At 39.3% G+C, this 20,625-nt stretch overlaps 1 protein-coding gene across 4 annotated transcripts; it reads left to right on the top strand.

Moving 5' to 3' along the window:
• The first annotated feature begins 244 nt into the window (after positions 1–244).
• Positions 245–19,737, top strand: LOC119489053 (tyrosine-protein kinase ZAP-70). Of its 4 annotated transcripts, none has more exons than XM_037771190.1 (13): positions 245–263; positions 9,366–9,827; positions 11,759–11,919; positions 12,032–12,170; positions 12,765–12,846; positions 12,996–13,018; positions 13,100–13,139; positions 14,733–14,937; positions 15,471–15,677; positions 16,588–16,780; positions 18,539–18,679; positions 18,777–18,889; positions 19,220–19,358. In XM_037771190.1, the coding sequence occupies exons 2-13, from the start codon at positions 9,423–9,425 to the stop codon at positions 19,350–19,352; spliced, it is 1,842 nt and encodes a 613-aa protein (XP_037627118.1). In that variant the 5' UTR covers positions 245–263; positions 9,366–9,422; the 3' UTR covers positions 19,353–19,358. The 4 variants fall into 4 exon arrangements, with proteins under 4 accessions (XP_037627118.1, XP_037627116.1, XP_037627117.1 ...); XM_037771188.1 differs by lacking the exon at positions 245–263 and adding an exon at positions 2,564–2,687; XM_037771189.1 differs by lacking the exon at positions 245–263 and adding an exon at positions 8,985–9,122.
• Positions 19,738–20,625: the final 888 nt, after the last annotated feature.

The following is a 20,625-nucleotide window of genomic DNA, read 5'->3' as shown; positions in this document are numbered from 1 at the left end:
TTTTTAAGTAAACTTTTCTATAACTTGGCAGGGCAGCTGTTTTGCAGAGAAATCAGCTCCAGTACTTTTAAAAGGAGACCCTTGTTGACCCATTTAAGATCATTTAGGTCTGACTGAAACATTGCAGCTTTTATTTTGAAGGCACACATCTTCCTATCCGGTTTTGTCATGTCTGTTGTTGTCAGACTTGATTGCGAGGGATCCTGCTGATTGGCTGCCTGATGTGAGACTCCAAGGAAGCAGCTGCAGCCAGTGAGGTGGGGGTTAGTGGATGTGTGTGTGGGTACTACTGGAGGTTTGAGGGGGTTACTCTTGTTATCTCTGCTGTTGGTATACTGTGGTTAATGCACAGGTGTTGGTGTCTAGTGTGTGTGTGGGCATAATGGTTATTCTGTAATAAAAAGTGTAACACACTTCACATAGAAATGAGGACACATAAAAGTATTTTAATGCCACTATAAGGTCACTGTGTACCATAGGATACCATAGGTCCAAAGACAACAACAGGTCACTGTGTACTATAGGATACCATAGGTCCAAAGACAACAACAGGTCACTGTGTACTATAGGATACCATAGGTCCAAAGACAACAACAGGTCACTGTGTACTATAGGATACCATAGGTCCAAAGACAACAACAGGTCACTGTGGGGCGGCTGTAGCTCAAGCGTCTTGAGATAACTTCTGTTGTGATGTGACGCTATATAAAAATAAATTGAATTGAATTGAATGAATAGCTCAGTGGGCTGAGTGGTCGTTTGGTAACTGCAAGCTTGGCGGTTCAACCCTTGATTCCTATTGTCTGCATGTCGAAGTGTGAGCGAGACACTGAACACCAAGTTGCTCCCCGGCTTACACTGCTAATAAGGATGGGTTGAACGCAGAGGTCAAATTTCATATATGTGGGCCTATCTCTACGTATATGATAAATTTAATAAAGTTTTTAAGTTTAACATCCGCCGACCAGCACCTTTAAAGCTCACTAATTAACAAGTTGTATTCAAACCGCACAAAGTGTAAAAACAGTATGTCGATTTCATGCTGTTTGGTGTATTTTGATACCTTTAAGCTGGGGACACACCAAGCCGACATCAAAGAGCTAGCGGCGACGAAGGCCACCAGTTGCATCGCCTTCGTCTTGGCCAAAAAGTTGCACTCAAACACACCTCAAAGACTACAGCCGACGGCCAACTACCACGTACATTCTGCGCCTGCGTGAGATGAAATAACTCTCCACATCAGCAGGTGGCGGTAGTCTGTATTCATCATTCAAAAAGGGAAACCGGAAGACCGAAGACACCGCTTTGTTTCATGGTCGATATACGACCATGAAACAAAGCGGCGTTTGCCGACCATTTTCACACCACTCTCACTCACCACTTAGCTTCATTCCAGATGGCCATGTCGTTGTGAAAATATCCATGTGTTGGAACGATCAGATGAGATGAAGATGAAAAATGAGAAGAGCCGTCTGTGTTTTTCCTCTTGACTTAACTCGTTGGCTTGCTTTCCTCACGTCCGTTTCTCTTCTCGTACACTGATTTGTTTAAGCTGAACAGCCAATCAGAGTGATTTCTCTCACCGACGGGTTCCGCCGCCGATGCAACGTGCTGAATCAGCTGAAAAACCTTATGCAGACTAGAGCCGACGATGCGGGACACACCACGAAAACTAGGCCGACAGACAATCACAGAAGACCCCAAACTCAAAACTATCTGACGGCCGACCCTCGGCTTGGTGTGTCAGGGCCTAAAAGCGACATGTCTATTTCATGCTTTTAGGTGTATTTTGTTACCAGACAGAGCCGGGCTAGCTGTTTCCACTCAGTATGCTAAACTAAGGTAACCAACTCCTGGCCAAAGCTTGATATTTAAAGGAACTGTTTGACACTTTGGGAAATACACACTGTATATTCACTTTCTGGCAGAGAGTTCAGCCAATTAGACTGCTATCAGGCCATTAAATAGGTGCTATCGATCGCTATAAGCACCATACATGTGGATCAATAGGGGCCTACTACACCTAATAGTAGGTTTTATCATCTATTCACATTATAGATCACTGAAATAAGGTATAAAAGAAGACGACAGCGACCTCTAGTGACCGTGGTAATTATGACAAGAGCAGAAGCGGAAGTCAGTTGTTGCCTAAACCTAGACAAGTTGCCTAAACATAAAGAGGCCTTTTTGTTTGTGTTCAAAACGTCACGTTTCGTGCAGTTTTACAACGAACATATTGCTTTCAAGTTTTGCTTTCACTTTTACAACGTAGTAGACGTAGTAAGTGCTTATATTTTTGTGGTATTGATCTTCTCATCTTACTCTCAGCAAGAAAGCAAATAAATGTATTTCTCAAAATGTCTAACTATTTCTTTGATGTTGAGTTAATCAGGCTTGTATATTTGGACACAGTATGCTACAGTTTGTAATACGTCAATCAAGATTTAAAGAGCACAAAAGAAGAACTTGATAGGTGGATTCAGAGGTTTGTGTATGCATTTCCCTGTGTGTACGTGTATGTGTTTGTAGCCTATGTGTGTGTGTGTGTGTGTGTGTGACACTGTGTGTGTGTGTGTGTCAACCCCCACTTGTTCTCAGAACCTTACACTGCTGTCAGATCAACAGATATATCTTTGTCTCTAAAGCAACAACATCTTTCTACTTGAGGTGAAGCAGTGAAACGTGCTGTAAGTAGGTTTTATTGTTATATCTGATTGAACAGCAGACGTGCTTTGTATTGATGGATTACATATTTTCTATGTAAAAAACTAAAAGATGATATAGTCAACAATGATCTAATAAAGTTAAGACTTGGCCTGAGGACAAATATTAAAAATAATGCAATATATCAACAGAAACCTAAAGTATGGGTTGAAATCTAACTTGTTAATTTTCTTTTTTTTTTTCATTAAATGCCACATGCTCAAAACTACACCTGGTTCAGTGTACAATAGTTTAATAGCAGCGTGTTCAAAAGGTGTTATAACATTTTAATCAGCACAGAAAACTCACAGTAACTTAATCCAAATTGAGTCTGTAAATCTACAATAATCTATGATATTTATAATCTTATTTATCTTTTGAATTTATGCAAAAAAAACTCTAGTTTAAATGGGTGTTTTTTTTATATTTTCCACAGCTGTGTCTGAGCTGTAAAACGGAATAAGAAGTGTGTGTGCACCACAGCCGGGGTTGAGGCATTGTTGCACTGGTGTACAAAAGTAGAGATTGCATGTTCAAAAATATAAATAGCTGCTTTCATTGTGCCTCGGAATAGAAAACCAAAAATGGGTAAAGAGGTCTGTGTGTGTGTGTGTGTCTTTTATCGCCTGTAACATTTCTTGAAATTGCTGGATGTATTTTTGGTTCTGGACTGAAGCATATCTGCAAAATGTTCCAGCCGCGGTCTGACGATATTGGTCTGGACGGCAGAAAGGGGGTTTTATGTGCTAAATTGTTCATTCTCAGACAATTTGAACGTTACATTTAGTTTCAGATTAAACCACAATTGACACAAAAAGCCTCATTATAATGAAGTCTCACTAACAGCTTCCTGCAGGTGTTTGTTTTTTATTAACACAAAGGAAAAAAACTGTTGAGGTCCTTGTGGCAGAAAATGTTCCTAATGATAAAGGAAATGGCAGAACAGGCTCATTATTATAATCTGTATCATGAAAAAGCAACACATGCAAACTGTTTATTTAAATGTCAATTGTTTCCATTGATGCAGGAAGCTTCAGTTTGGGGCATTTTAGGCCCAAATCATCACTAAATCAAAGGGCAGTTTGGTGGAAAATCATTTCATATCTGAGGGTTTAAAGGACACACTATCTGTTGGTGGACACGGTCTCAAATGCTGATGTGTGTATGGAGGAATGCTTTGAGTAACATAACAACGAGCTGACTTCCTGATATCACAACCAAAATAATCACGACCTAAAATAACTTTTAATAGCTGTATATTATCAGCGGAATGCTCTCTTGATTCAATATGAACCACGTAATCTACAGAAAACAGCTTTTAGTGGTTAGAGGCAAATTAAATTGCTGACCTCATGGTTGCATTTACATGTATGATTCATGAGAGCAAAAGAGTTTAAATGTCTCCGCACGAATGAGCCGCTCAGTCTCTTTGCCTTTTGTGTTTTCACTCTTTTCAAGCCGACATAAAGAGGTCACTATTTACATGACCCCTACTTGATCCTGTCAGCCTGACGCTAACGTTAGCATGCTATTGAAGACTTGACATTTTTGAAATGTTTGGGTGTCATGTTACACATTTAGAGTCAGTGGCGTTATATTCTCTGTAATATTTCTAATTTTGATCCTGTACATAAATACTACACATGTTGTTTTTTAAGACTGTTTTCTGACTTTTGTAGACATGCTAGTGGCTTTATGGATGGAAATGTACAAAACAGTCTCACGGCAGTTTGTGAAATAATCTATTTGATTTGTGTACATAGACACGATTTTCCAGTCTTTTCAAAATAAAACTACTTCGTAAGGTTTAGGAAAAGATCGTGGTTTGGGTTAAAATAACACCGTAAGTGCTGTAACTTAAGTACTGAAGTTACATGACAAATAAATCAACATTGACTCTTGGTTTCACACGGGACATGAACAGCAGTCTCCTGGGCAGAAATCCCGTGTTTTTTGACCCACCCATCCACTCCCACTTCCTCCCTACTGGCTGTAATATCTGCTGGTCAGTCAGTCCGCCACTTCTGGACTAAAATATCTCTACAACTATTGGATGGATTGCCATGACATTTTTGTACAGATATTCCTGATCCCCAGAGGATGAATCCTGCTGACTTTTGGGGATCCCCTGATTTTTCCTCTAGCGCCACCGCACCGAGCTTTCCATGAACTATGTATTTAAACCCATCCACGTCAATAGCATGGATGGGTTAAGAGAACTGGATACAGCGTTGGAGACAGGGCCCCGTTCATTCCTATGAAAGTTGCTCAGTGGTGCATGATGCCAAAATGGCTCGACTTCCGAGTGGAAAATACACAGATCTTCCGTCGATCTTCCGCATCCATTGGGCCCATGGAGCAGGTGCAGTAGCGTCCGTTCGGTCACATGGCTCGGTCACGGGGCCACAGTCGTCACACTGTCGTCGTGGCTTGCTAACTCCGCCTCCCAGCCCTCGCTCCAGCCTCGGTCTGGGTTTCATTAACATGAAAGGATGAAGGGAAATAACTCCGGATTCGGCTATTTGTGCATTTTACAACTTTCAGGACCTAATAATGTAAATAAGGGCTATTAGAGTGTTCATACTGGGAAGTTGATTTACGTGACCGACACAGAAGTTGTAGTACCATCGTTGGGCCACTAAAATAACTGGCGACCGGCGCTCTTCCTGGAGGCTTGGGTCCAACAAACACAAGGCTTTCATCCAGGAGACCGCTGTCCTGTGCGTTACGTTACAATCAGCTGATTGTTCATGTCCCGTGTTCACAATGTCAATTCACATTTTCACTGTACAAACATAGTAGTTTTAAGCCCAAACATGTTGTTTTTTCCTAAACCTAACTAAGTGGTTTTGTTGCCTAAACCTAAGCAAGTGTTTTTGTTTATTTCACAACATTAAGCATATGTCTACTGAGACTGGAAATGACGTCGAGGGGTCTGACAAAGCGTCATTGTGTGACGAGTTGGGATAAGAACATGTTGCAATACTTGTACTTACTACATGTTTGCTTATAGTCATGTTTACTTGAGTACAATTTTGAATGCTGGACACCCTAATTTTAGCTGAGCTTTATCACAATAACTATTTTACTGGGTAAGAAAACTGTATGCCTGAGCTTTTATTGTACTTCATTATTAGGATCAATCAGAATGATAATATCAGCTCTCCATCGCTGACATCAAGAGTGATTGACCTGGAACAGTCTTCTCTACAAAAACTGTTTGATAACAAAGAAGATGAGGTTTTTGTTTTGCATTTAATTACATTTACTTTGCATGTGAGGGGTCCCAGAGGACCTAAATCATGCCAGAGAGAGTTCAACCACTCTTCTCTGTGGAAAACAAACACTCAGGCCTGTAGATTTTGGCGTGTGTCACTTATGTACTCCTCCTCTTGTTGAAAACAGAATGACTCACAGCACTTTTTCCACTGCTCACTGGGTCACTATCTGCTCACTCTGCAACACCTCATTTGTAAAAGTATGTTTTTATGCACAATTAAGCTTTTTTTTTTTACATTTCATTTAGTTGGTTTCTGTCTTTTGAAGTATCTTTTGATGAGAATAGTCAACACACTTTGGGTTCAAAGCTGTCATGTGTCACCTCATCTCTCTCCACTCTTTGCTTTTGTGGTTCATAATATGCAAGTTAAGTAGAAAAGCCATATAAATCACATTTTGAAAAGAACACAAGTTGAGCAAAGACTTGGCTGCTGTCGTAGTTGGAAGTTTTTACGTCTTGTTGGAAACCTGTCAATGTTTTGGTTAGTTTGATCGTGTCGTTTTACAGCAGTGAGGCGAATGTTCTTGTCACGGTGTGTTTGGAGGGTTTGTTGGTTTCTAATGAAATCCACTTTCTCTTTCACATTAAGTTTGTTAAAAAAAATATTACTGAAGTCTGTGATGAATTTAGAATTTGTATCACTGCTATCTGTCTTGTTCAGTGTTTACTGGGAATTTATGTAAAAGAAAAACAATGGAAAACAGAGATGAAGAGGATTATTTTCATCTCTATATTGTATCTTGGCTGAAATTTGCAATATCAACAGAAAACCCATGTTGTACAGGACATTAGGGTGGCAAATAATTATTTGATTGTTCTCATTATTGATGAATCTGTTGCCGATTAATTGTTTAGACAATAGTTAAAAAAGGCCAATCACAGTTTCCCAGAACTCAAGCTGATGTCTTCCCATTGCTTGATTTGTCCAACCAACAGTCTGAAAGATATTCAATTTATAATCTAAGTTGGAACCAGCAAGTGTTTGCTCTTTAAATGACTAATCAATTATCAAAATAGTTAATCTTAAATTAAGTTAAGTTAAAGGTGCAGTCGGTAACTTTGAGCAAATATAGTAAAAAGTTATTTTTTATAAAACCAGTCCGTTAACATGAAAAGGCATATAAATGTCAAGAGGTTAAGCGTGCAATAACTACACCTTTCTTGATTTCCGCGTGTCTTTTGTATGCCACGTATCCTGTACTGACTGCAAAGTAAATGCATCTGCCTATAAATGCTACCAGACTTTTAACCAGGAGACCCATGTTCGAGACTGTTGTTGACCATTTTTTTGTTTTGTAAGTTACGTTAGTGACGATTGTCACATGTTTTTTTGTTTTCTGTAATTGTTTCTGTACGTGTTTTACTTAGTTTACTTACTTATTTTAAGCCCAACCATGACGTTTTCCCTGACCCTAACTAAGGGGTTTTCTTGCCTGAACATAAGTTAGTGGTTTTCTTGCCTACACCTAACTGAGGATGTTTGTGTGGCGTAAAAATGACACGCGAAAACGCTGAAATGCGTTCTCATGATGAACGGAATGTCCGTGTCATGTCGTGGTATTTATACGCCTTCTTGTGAGACTGGGTTGATAAAGCTGTCGCTATATCCTGACAGCAGTGCATGAGACGGATAATCTTTGAAGTAATCATCCGCCTCCTCCTAGAGCTCCTAATGGCATTTGCAAGATTCCTCCGCGCCCTAACAGATTAACTGTCTCATGCACTACTGTCAGGATATAGTGACCATTTTATAAAAATAACTTGTTTTAATCATATTTGCTCCAATTCTACCCACTGCTGTTAAATAGTCTGTTTCCTGTTACTATTCAATTAAACAACAGTAGTGTTGGAAGTGCAAACAAAAACCCATGTAAAGTACATTTAGTCTCACCTAAAATGAACTATATTGAATAAAGAAACGCCACACAAATAGGTGTAGTTTATGAAGCACTTATGCATTGTTGTGATGTCACAGCTTGTCTGTGAGGTATCCGTCTGTCCACATCGTCGGGGCTGCAGGTCTTTGTTGTGGTGGGTCTTGTGTCTTGTGGCAACTATGTGTTTCTGTTCGGTTGTCCACTGTTGATGTGGGCAGCATCACAGGTTTGTAGCCAGGAAGCTGAGGTTTTCACTCATTTTTTACACTTTGTGACAACGCGAGGTCTTAAATACAAAAAGTAATTTGACTCTTACAGAGAGATGTCAAACTGTTGAGGTTCCGTCAAGTGTGTGCTTTTCCATTCATACAGTATATATGACTTATATAAATGACTTAGACGATAAATAAATTATGAAAAATAGTTTATCTTAAGTTCATTTTCTGTAACTATTCAGTTAAATCTCTAGTCATTTCAGCACAACAGGGAATATCTTGGACCTTTAACTTCAACAATGATGAATACTTTCCCCATCAACCTACAAAATTCCCCATCAACACACTTTCCATTCACACAAAGACCGTATAAACTGATGGAGATTATAAAATCTAACACGAAGACTGATAAGTTTCCAACACACTGTGGTAGAAATGGTTTTACCTTTAATCTTTTCCTCTTATTTCTTTGTAGTTTTATTATAAAATCTCAATCCTTATTACAAGCCTGTCTGCATATTTAAATTATGTCCTCTCTGCTTGGTGTGAGCTAACGTATTATGGTCTCTGTCAATTTCTGTTTTGAACTCTAACAGGCATTTTCCGCCTGCTATCACATAACTGTTCAACAGTCAAAACCTGCTTGATTTCAATCTTTACGTCACCTCCTCAGCTCAGACACCTCTACTGAACCTTATATCAGATACATCACATTGTTTTAAAGATGTAGTAGGGTACATTTCCTCCCATAAAGGAAAACTTAAGTCTCTAAAAGCAGAAGGAATGATCTAGAACCAAAAAGCACCTGTTCAACGGAAGAACAATGATGCTGGAGAAAGGAGACTGTGAGGGCGGACTGCAACTTCCTGTTGTGGCTTTTGTCACCAGATTGTTAGTCTGCAAGCTTCATGCAGTCTCAACGTGTGTGGGGGTGCTTCATGTTAAATATCTCACCCAGACACATGGCACCTCACAGCTCGTCTGTGTAGAGTTGACAGTCCTCAAAAATCATTTCTCTCAGTATAGCTTAGAAGAGAAGAAGAGGAGGTGAGGCTCTCAGGATAATGTTTTTTTTGCTTTCTTGGAAAAGCATTGGATGTTGTCCATTTTCAAACTGTATTTCCACAGCTGTTTTATAATTTGGTTAATGAGAAATTAGGGTAGCTTGAGCAGACAGTGGAGGGGAGGTGGGGGCTAGAAGGCTGAAAGGTCAGAGGTCACATATTGGGCTACTGAACCAGCATAATCCTAAAAACTTGTTTTTAAAACTTTCCCTTTCTATCTCTCTAGTTAATCTCCACTGTCTACATCCAGAAGTCCACGCCAAAGTCTCTCCCAAGTCTCACCATGTCCATCGACCCGGCAGGCGAGCTGCCTTTCTACTACGGCAGCATCAGCCGCTCAGATGCCGAGCAGCACCTAAAGCTGGCCGGGATGGCCGACGGGATCTTCTTGCTGCGGCAGTGTCTCCGCAGTCTGGGCGGCTACGTCCTGTCTCTTGTGTGGAACCTGGAGTTTCATCATTACCCCGTGGATAAGCAGCTCAACGGGACCTACTGCCTCACAGGAGGGAAGCCTCACTGTGGGCCCGCAGAGCTCTGTGAGTTTTACAGCAAAGACCCCGACGGGCTGGTGTGCACCCTGAGGAAACCCTGTCTGCGCCCCCCGGATACGGCGATACGTGCCGGCGTGTTCGACAGCCTGAGAGAGAACATGCTGAGGGAGTACGTGAAGCAGACCTGGAACCTGGAGGTGAGGCTCTGCTGAGGCTGTTGGGTACTGTTGTACCATAATCAATATGGACAGTATATGCTAGAGATGCAGTTAGTAATTAAGGGGCCGGTTCCAGTGGTGGAATGTAACTAATTAGGTTAACGCTCTGAGACCCTCAATAGACCCGTATTTGTCTTTTTTAGGGGGGATAGCGGGTCTTTAGGGAGAGATAGCAGGTCAATAGTAGATGTCACATAGAAGTGGTGTACATCATCTGAAAGCTGGGAACATGAAGAGTAATTTGAGATGCAGCTCAGCACTGTGTCAAGTTATTCTATTCATAAATTACAAATAAATACAAATTAATGAATTAATTAACTAATTCACTAATTAAAATAAACTGTGCACGTGTATAACCCTAACCCTAAGAACATTGAAGTATATGATGGTCATCCCCATGCTCTATTATGTCTCATAAGTTGTTGCAGCAATTTTTTGGGTTGATACCATTTGGTGGTATCAACCCAAGCACAGATTTGGTGCTAAATTTAACAACTTTTAATTATATTAATTGATAACAATTATAAAAAAATCCCTCCAAAATACCACATTAATACAGATACAGATACAGAGAGCTTTATTTATCCCCGAAGGGCAATTCAGTTTCTGCAGTCCACCGAGACATATACACACATTCATACTGCACAATCATCATTGACAGAGGGAACACAGTAGGTGGCATATGGGGAGGTGCAGAACAATAAAAGTACAAGATTAAAATTAAAAATCTTCGCAATAAAAACAATGAATACAAGAATAAAAATAAAAACAAGACGAGATAAAAGAATAAAGGAATAAATAAATAATTAGAATAGAATAAAGTGCCAAGAGTATTTGCACATTGCAAATTGTATTCCAAGAATGTACCTAATGCAAACACAGACAACCGTTATGTGGTTAGTGCAAAATAATTGTACATTCAAAGTAAATAAAACATTTTTTTGTTGTCGTTCATTCATTAAGACACCAAGACCTTGAGGAACACCATAGAAAAAGCCATGCTGTGATATTTTCAAAAACTTTTGATAGTTTGATGGACATTTGTATATATATATATATAAATATATATATATATATAGAGAGAGAGAGAGAGAGAGAGAGAGAGAGAGAGAGAGAGAGAGTATATGGAAAGAGTGACTGACTCTTTAACCAGCAAACGTAATAAATGACGAAACATCTTCATGTGATCATATGATCTCACACATTTAAAGATAAAAGACTCAAATTTTCCAAAGTTTAAATCTGAACGTAACGTGCCTTCATCACGGACCCTTGCAGAGAAAATTGTCCACACCCACACACACGCACACACACACACACACACACAATAGGCCGAATCTGCAGGTGATTTCGGAAATTGCACCTTTTCATTTGTTTAGTGTCTTTGTTTACTCAGCTTGAGGTCTGGCCCTCTGAAGTCTGACTTCAATCCAAAATCCTGTAGTTTTATGATTTGTCTCCTGCTGCAGACAGACACACACTGGGACCAGTAGCCTTTTATCACTGGTGGGCTTCTGCTCCACAGCCAAACTGGCTCCAGATGTATGTGGACTCCCAGCAGGGACCAGGAGGAGTCAGAAAAATCACAGTCCTCTCTCTGCAATAGCTCCTCTTAGCAGTGGTGGAAAGTAACTAAGTAGATTTACTCAAGCACTGTACTTGTGTGCAATTTTGAGGTACTTGTACTTAACTTGAGTATTTCCATTTTCCGTTAAACATTTCAAAAGGAAATATACGTTTTACTCCACTACATTCAAAAGCTTATTAAATACGATGTACTGCTGAAGATTAAATGTTTCAAACTTTTACAGATGTTGCTGAATGTTTTTTGTATATCAGGATACAACCCTGCACAGTAATCAGTCTATCAGTCTAAATGTGTGAATTCTGCGTCTGTGTTTTCTGCTCAGGGAGAAGCCATGGAGCAGGCCATCATCAGTCAAGCTCCTCAGCTGGAGAAGCTGATCGCCACCACGGCCCACGAGAAGATGCCCTGGTATCACGGTAAAATCACACGGCAGGAAGGCGAACGGCGGCTTTACTCTGGAGCACAACCGGACGGCAAGTTTCTGTAAGTCGCTCAAGGTGATGTGTTTTTGCATCTCTTCTTTTCTTCTCTTTGTCTACCAAAGGTCAAAGGTCTTCATGCAGCTTTTAAGCAACGCTGTTTGTTTGTTTGTCAGAGTGAGAGACAGAGAGGAGTCGGGTTCCTTTGCTCTCTCCATGGTGTACGGGAAAACAGTGTACCACTACCAGGTCCTCCAGGACAAATCAGGGAAATACTTCATGCCAGAGGGAACAAAGTTTGACACAATCTGGCAGGTCGGTTGACCCTCCATCATCCTCTTGTCTTAATTATGTTGAAGCAGGGCTGGCTCTAGCCCTTCTGGTGCTCCAGGCGAGGGTTAGGCCCAGCGGTGTTAGGATTCAACCCCCCAAAACCCTAACCCTACCACATAAACCGCAACACAATGGTTTTAAGACAAAAATTAAGATTTTTATTTTCATGAATAACTGTATTAATTATAATATAAATAAACAATTGGTCCCTGATATTGTTGGCTTAAAAGTGTTTAGCCAGTTTCACTACATGTTACTTTGATTAACAAGTAAGTGTGGCTGGGCAGATGAAAAAGTGTGAGAAAGAGAGTTAAAGGGGTGAAAAGGGTATTTTTTTATTTCTTATTTTCTTTATTTCTTTGTCCATTTGTTACCTCCATACAGAAAATGAGGGAGGGCACCAATCAGCAATTAAAAAAAACATTTTTATTTATTAATTTTTTTTAGAGGGCGACCCTCCCCCCCCCCGGAAAGTGGCGCCCTAGGCGACCGCCTATATGGCCTATGCCTTAAGCATAGCCTGTGTTGAAGCTGATGGCCCTTTTCTTTTTCCTAAAATCATCTTAATCTCTCTAGCTGGTTGAATACCTGAAGATGAAAGCTGACGGCCTGGTGACTATTCTTGGGGAGTCGTGTGTTAACGGAAAAGCTGCTGGAAGTACTGAACATCTTATTTCCTTTTCTCAGTCATATCAACAAAACAAACTCACTGCATTTACAGTTCATGTTTGTAGGTTATTTGTAACATTCATTACACCTATGACTGAAATTGTTGATATAAATCTAATCTGTTTTATAATCTTTCAGAGACTCCAGATCTTCCTGTAGCAGTGAGTACTGAAAACATCCTGCACTGTTTAAATCAGCATATTTTTCTTTCTCTGAGATTAATTTGAATGTGACTCTTTCAGAGGCGACAAGGCGCAAATGGATACACACCGCCACCTCGAGGTCAGTCACCTGAAGTACAACCATAGTCAGCCTCTCTGTTATATGCACTTGCACCAAAATAACTTTCATTTAAAGTAGATTTTTTATAGGGACATGTTTATGAACCAACACCACACAACAGGGATGGTATAGCCCAAGCAAGTTTGCAATGTCTGTCACTAGATGGGCCTTTAAAATACACAAAACTGAACCAGGAAGTACAAGCAAAACAGCACAAAACACAAACAATGATACAATCAGTGGTGGGAGAAGTATTCAGTCTTTTACTTTAGTAAAGTAGCAATATAACAGTGTAAAAATACTCTGTTACAAGTAAAAGTCCTGCATTGAAAATCTTAGTAATAATACAGAAGTTTCAAGTTTCTTTATTTATCAGATGCACAACAATTACAACAAAGTGTTTGTTGGCAGTGAAAATCGCTGGTCTCAGGTTCCCTTGAACAATGCTTATTCAATAATTTATCTATATAAAAAAGGAAAATCCCACAAGTAAAAGCAAAATGAGAATCTAAGACATAAAATATTGCAAGTAAATAAAATAAAGGGCTTAATTATAAATATAAATAAATATAAAATAAGTAATGTAAATTAGTGGTAGACAGTATTTCAAATGGATCAACTGAATGTAAACAGGAATGTAGTATGTATATGCATAATGATAAGTAATAAATATATACACAGAGGTGAATTATTTGCAAAATATACTTAAAGTATCAGAAGTAAAAGTACATTATATTACAGTATATTAATATAAAAGTATTACGGTTGCATTTATGTATGAGCAACATTTTAATGTTGTAGCTAGTGGAGGGGAAGCTGATTTTAGTTTGTAACAATGCACAATATTTTGTATACTAATCACATATTTTGCATTTGAAATCTTAATCTGAAAAATAACTAGTAACTTTAGCCCGTCAGATAAAGGTAGTGGAGTAAAAAGTGCAATATTTCTGTCTGAACTGTAGTGCAGTGGAAGTATTAAGTAACATAAAATGGAAATGTTCAAGTAAAGTACCTGAGTATTTTTCAAAGATACTGATTTTAAAACAGATTTTACTACTATTGAAAACTTAAAACTCAAAAATTATAAATTGGCAAAAAAATCTTACATTATTTAGACTTTTCAAATTTACTCTTATTCTATAGCAGACCCCGATTATTATATTATTTATTTTATCATTACTATTATTCTTTTCCTTTCCCTACATTTTGTTATTTGTTGTATAATTTATTTATTTTTTATTTTTATATAGTGAAATATATTTACTATAATTTTGATAATGAAAACAAATGTAACATGTATACTCGATGTAACAACTAGATCGAAATTTCTTAATAAAGTAAAAAAAGAAGAAAAAAACAACAACTTAAAACTGTATGTATGTTACATTTACTGCAGCAGCATTTACAAACTCACACAATCACACACAACACAGCAAACTCTAATTTAAATAAACTCGGTTAAAAAATAAAAAAAACTCCTACGGAAGATCCTTCTGAAAATGCTACCAGCAGTTTAATAGCATATACAGCACTTAAAAGCCTGTCAACACTGCATTTTAACCCCATGTGGTTTGTACTTTCACTTGTCAGCGGTTGCACCCACCTCAAAGCCGGCCACCACTGTGCCTGCAGACCGAGAGGTTCTGCCGATGGACTGCAATGGGTTCAACCCGTATCACAACCCCAATGAAGTGAGGAGGTTCAACATCCAGAGGAGTCAGCTGCTGATCGACGAGGTGGAGCTCGGCTCCGGGAACTTTGGCTGCGTGAAGAAGGGAGTCCTCAAGACTGATTCGTGAGGACAAAATTTTACTACTAAACCCAGTTCCCTCCAGATGCTACATGATTTTGCAGACGTTCATCCCGGGGGCGTCAAATACTGACGCTTTGTCATGGCCACCAGTGTTCAATACTGTCGCACAGCCTACCCTTTCGTGAGGGTGGATGGGTCCAACAACACAGGGCTGTCATCCAGGAGATGTTTCGCTTTAACTTTACAATCAGCTGACTGTTTGTGTCTCGTCTGTACAACGTCCAGTAACATTTTCACTGTAAAAAATGTAGTAATTTTAAGCCCAACCATTATAGTTTTTTCCTAAACCTAACTAAGTGGTTTTGTTGCCTAATCCTTAACAAGTGGTTTTGTTTAATTCACAACATTAAGCATATGTTTACTTCGATCAAGAAGTGACACCGAGGGGACGTTAAGCAAGTGTTTAGTGCGACAGAAAAAACTACGTAGAGGGGTCTGACAAAGCTCCGGTATATGACGAGTTGGGATGAGAAAATTGTGCTATTCCAAAATGTGTTTTGTTTGTCTTCTGTCAGGGGCCAGATCGATGTGGCCATCAAAGTGCTGAAGAGTGATAACGAGAAGCTGGTGAGGGAGGAGATGATGAGGGAGGCAGAGATCATGCACCAGCTGAGTAACCCCTTCATCGTACGCATGCTGGGTCTGTGTAACGCTGAGAACCTGATGCTGGTTATGGAGATGGCCTCCGCAGGGCCTCTCAACAAGTTCCTCTCCAGCAATAAGTGAGTTAAGCACATAGGCATATGTCCAGCCTCTGATCATTTAGAAATAACCATTATCAGTATTGATTTTGGTACAGTTGCTCCTCTCACTTTATATCATGCTTAGTCAGGAAATTACCCTACACTGTAATTAAAGTCATTCTTTGTTTATATGGCCCCAAATCACAATTTTGTCTTAGAGGGTGTTTACAATCTTCTTCTTTTTTTGCATGGTGTCTACTGATGACCACGCTATTTATTTATTTATTTATTTGGCTACGGACAAAACACTACATTACAATGTAAAAACAAATATGTAATTAAAATCAAAGCAAAAAAAAAGACAAAAGAAAAACAAACTACTACCAAAAAATAAATCAACAACAATATTACGAATGACTATAATAACAACAAATGACAACAAGTCAAAAAATTTAACAAAAAAACAAAAGGAAAACAAGCAAAATACAAAAAAAGCACTAAAATCAATAACAATAATGACTAAACAACAAAACCTAAAAAGCTTCCACACCTTAAAAACATCCAATACAACTCAAAAACAACAGCAGCACCATTAAAAAAACAGCGTATTCAGTTGCCAAAATATAAATATAAATGTCTCTGGACATTACCTTATGTTAACGAGTGATTCTCCTTCTCAGATAGTTTCATTTGAAGTGGTGAAAGTATCCAGTATTTCACAAGAAAAAAAAACACATTTTTTTAGATTAAAACATTTTTGTGTTTCTTCTTTCTGATCTCTTTAATCATCTTGTGACTCCTCACATTTATGTAGCACCCCAACGTTGGGAATCAGAGACAAACAACACTATCGATGCTCAGACCCTTGATTTTGCTATAGAAAAACAACATTTCTAAAAGGAAAAACATTCTTCGATTGTTGTGACGCTCAGTGTTTTTGTCCCCACAGGGATACAGTAACTATGGAGAACATTGTGGACCTGATGCACCAGGTGTCGATGGGGATGAAGTATCTGGAGGAGAAGAACTTTGTGCACAGAGACTTAGCAGCTCGTAACGTCCTGCTGGTCAAAGCACAGTTCGCCAAAATCAGTGACTTTGGGCTCTCCAAGGCCCTCGGAGCAGAAGACAACTATTACAAGGTAGCCTACACACATCGCCAGATTTTAATCAAGTAGTTGCACTGCAAAACAAAGTGACACAACCACATAGGGATTATCAGCATTGCAGCTAACACAAACAGATAGCCTATCTTAAATTGATTGCTTTTCTGGGAATGGCTGAGCTCCCCTACACACGCTAACCCAAGGTGTTACCAGCTCTGTGCAAACTAAACACTCAATTGATTTCCCTTTTACTGGTTTACTGACCTACATCTGTAGGGAGTATGGGATCAGAATAAGTCCCATGAATCCCTGACTCCAGGGAAATAGTAAACAACTGAGTACTATACTGTAGTTTTCAACACGACTTTCATTGTTTGAGAAATATTCACCCTATACTGATTTTTTTGTTGTTGTCTTGGCAACCCCACCGATCCCCAATGTTCATCTCCACCAATCGGACACGCGTGACATTATGAACTAACATCAAAATGAAGTGAAAGGCCTGTTCTCAATCACAAAAAGAAAGGAATCAACAGTTTAGTTTATACGCTCTTGCTGTGCAGATTTATATAGTTGTTAATAATATTAGTATATACTGTACATGTAGGTATTCCAATATGTATTGCTTATGTCTTCTGTTTTGATAGATTTAAAAATGTTATATGTAATAAAATGTAGCTAAAGTAAACGTCACCTCATTTTTGTATGTGGAACTGAACAGCTGGACCCGATTTGACTGTTATCAGGCCATTAAATAGGCGTTATCAGTCGCTATAAGCACCGTAGATGTGGGTCATTAGGGGCCTACTACATTGTAAAAGTGAAAGTGAAACTTAAAAGCAACACGTTCTAACACATAAAACTGAATGAAACGTCATGTTTTGAACACAAACAAAAAGGCTTCTTTAGGTTTAGGCAACAAAACTACAACTTCTATACTTCACGTATTTTGGGTTAAAATAATTACAGACACAAACGCAACTACATATTGTTGATTCCACACAGGATGCGAACTTCGGTCTCCTGGGTGAAAACCCTGTGTTCCATCGTCCCCGACCTCCACCCCTTATGGAGTTTATGCTGTCTATACAGCGCCTCACTTCTGCTTCTGCTCCTGTCATAATTACTACGGACACTGTCGTGTACTTTTATACTTTCTTTTGGTGATCTACCATGTGAATAGATGATAAAACCTACTAGTAGGTGTAGAAGGCCCCTATTGCCCCACATCTATGGGACTTATAATGACTGATAACGCCTATTTAATAGCCTAACAATAGTCTAATCGGCTGACAAATTCGCAGCACCCTTTTAGTTAAGTTTAGTTTATTTAATATGGACATCAGAGTAGCATTTGAATTGTAACATACATTTATGCATAAGGACTAGATGCACTGTGTTTAGTGTTTGTAGCCAAATGCTAATTAACAACAGCTGTCAACAGGAGGCTTTTTAAAAAAAAAAGTTAAAATAGCAAAAGAAAAGAAAAAGAACAATGTTTTCAGTTAACCATGATTTAATACCTCTATTAATTAATTCCATTAGAATTGTGTTTCAATTCAGTTGGTAGACAGTTCATAATTGTGCTCCTTTAACAGAGAAGACTGATTGTTCTAATGAGGTTTTGTGTAATGCAATGTGACAGTTACCATTTATTGCACCCTTTGCCCATCCTTATGGCTCCCCAGATCCCTATCATCTTTAAATATAGTATGTTGGCTCAAACGATCAATACTGATGTGGGCTGCCTTTCATCGACCTACTGCTTGTTGTCATACGTGTTGTGTTGTCCAGGCTCGTACTGCAGGTAAATGGCCTCTGAAGTGGTACGCTCCCGAATGTATAAACTTCCACAAGTTCTCCAGTAAAAGTGACGTGTGGAGTTTTGGCGTCACCATGTGGGAGGCCTTTTCCTACGGAGGGAAACCTTACAAGGTACAGTGTGTTTCTGCAGAGCACTATCAAAAAGTCATCCATCAGTTGTACATGTTAACTTTAATTACAGCTCTTTTTGTGTCCCAATTTGGTGTAGAAAATGAAAGGACCGGACGTGATGCGCTTCATTGATAGTGGGAGCCGCATGGATTGTCCAACAGTATGTCCAGAGCGAATGTATGCAGTGATGAAAGAATGCTGGACCTACAAGTAAGGAAGTGATCGTATGACTCTTGTGCATCTTAGTTAGTTAAAGCTGAAGTAGGCAAGATTGGAGCAAATATGATTAAAAAAAGTTAGCGCTATATCGTGACAGTAGTACATGAACTACTGCCACTTTAATTGTACTATGACCAGGTACTGCTGTGGCTGGAGGACATTATTTTCCTCAGTCAGAAATAAAGACAATGCATCAAATACTGTAACATGTTGCATCTGTCAGCGTCAGACAGCACTGTGACTTCTTCAGATTCAGATCTCGTGACATCGTCTTCCTTTAACCACAACCTTTCAAACGTCTGTCCTCCTCCCTCTCGCCAGGCACGAGGAGCGTCCTGACTTCAAGAAGGTTGAGGAGTCCATGAGGGCTTACCATTACTCCATATCGAACAAGGCCAAGACTGAGGGAGCTGCAGCCGCTGCCGCCGCCGCCGCCGCCGAGCCTATCAAGTAGACAGAAACAAGGCACATTCTGTCCCAGTGCTGCACAAAGCAGCCTTTCAACTGGTCGTTAAACAGCCAAAACAAAGAGCTTTTTATGAACGGTGCACACTGACAAGCTTCCACCACAGTCCTCCTGATACAGCTAAACAGGCCTCAGTGACAATAAATGTGCATTTGTAGATTGGACTTCAGTGTGTCGGCCATGTGAGGAGGATCTCTGTCTGTCTTTCGTGGTTTGAATGTTAAATGTTGACGTCTTTGCATTGATGAACAAACTAATTTTATATTCTGGTATTTTGGAGTATAATGGGAGTATTAATGATATATGTACAAGTTCTTTTTTCACTGTATCTTTTTTATGCCAAATAAACTTTAATATTATTCTTTTAACATTCCTCATGACTAAAGGTACAATTTTTGGTTTACTTCAACACAAAGTTTAACTGTAGCATGCAGGTTATAGGTGGAGTTCATAATAAGCCTACTACATGCACTATTTGTTTTTGAGATACCATGGAGTAAAAATAATGTAACAATATAAAAAAGGCCCCAAGACAAATAGATAAAACCAAATCTGTAACTTTAAACTCCGAGGGCCTGCCGGTGGGCCCGCCACCATTCTGTCTTTCAGAAGGTTGTTGCGGGCTGAGGTACTCATTCGTACCAACCATGTCATGTTAGCTTGTCGGGAAGATTGCTAAATAACGCTCCAAAGTTAGGCTAAATTTTGGTGAGGAAAAACTGGCATGGCGATTTTCAAAAAGTGTCCCTTGACCTCTGACCTCAAGACTGAAATGGGTTTTATGGGTACCCACGAGTCTCCCCTTTACAGACATGCCCAGTTTTTTTGCATGCATATACTGTATTTGTGTTATTTTCGCCTATTCTAAAATGGTGTATTTGAATATTTCTACATACTGGGGTCCCCAAACAGTTTTGTAATTACATAAATTGGGTATCACTGTAAAGCTGAGACTCGTGTGGATCCAATAAGCCCAATAGTAATTAAGTGTGATTATGTTAATCCCCATAGTAGCTGTTTCATTGTAGTAAGACCATTTTTTATAATTTGACCTCACTGTGTAAAATGACCTGTGGTGACCTCTAGGATAATCACAGCCTCATGGAACTTTACATCCACAAACTGGAGACCTAGGACATTCAGAGGATGGATGGCTTTCCTAGGTAGATTGACAATAAGGGGGTTTCTGAGCAGTTTCCAGAAGTGTGCTCGAAGTGCTCACCATACAATTGACGAAAAATGCAATTCTGGTAGAAGTCTT

The sequence above is a fragment of the Sebastes umbrosus genome, chromosome 5 (genome assembly GCF_015220745.1).
Source record: "Sebastes umbrosus isolate fSebUmb1 chromosome 5, fSebUmb1.pri, whole genome shotgun sequence".
Taxonomy (NCBI): domain Eukaryota; kingdom Metazoa; phylum Chordata; class Actinopteri; order Perciformes; family Sebastidae; genus Sebastes; species Sebastes umbrosus.
This window is presented reverse-complemented; position numbering and strand designations above follow the sequence as displayed.

Bases quoted from the DNA above. Each gene is read 5' to 3' on its own strand.
- LOC119489053 (XM_037771187.1), top strand. From the start codon at position 9,423: ATGTCCATCGACCCGGCAGGCGAGCTGCCTTTCTACTACGGCAGCATC. The intron at 9,828-11,758 runs GTGAGGCTCTGC...TTTTCTGCTCAG, and splicing joins AGCAGACCTGGAACCTGGAG to GGAGAAGCCATGGAGCAGGC. The intron at 14,938-15,470 runs GTGAGGACAAAA...GTCTTCTGTCAG, and splicing joins GGAGTCCTCAAGACTGATTC to GGGCCAGATCGATGTGGCCA.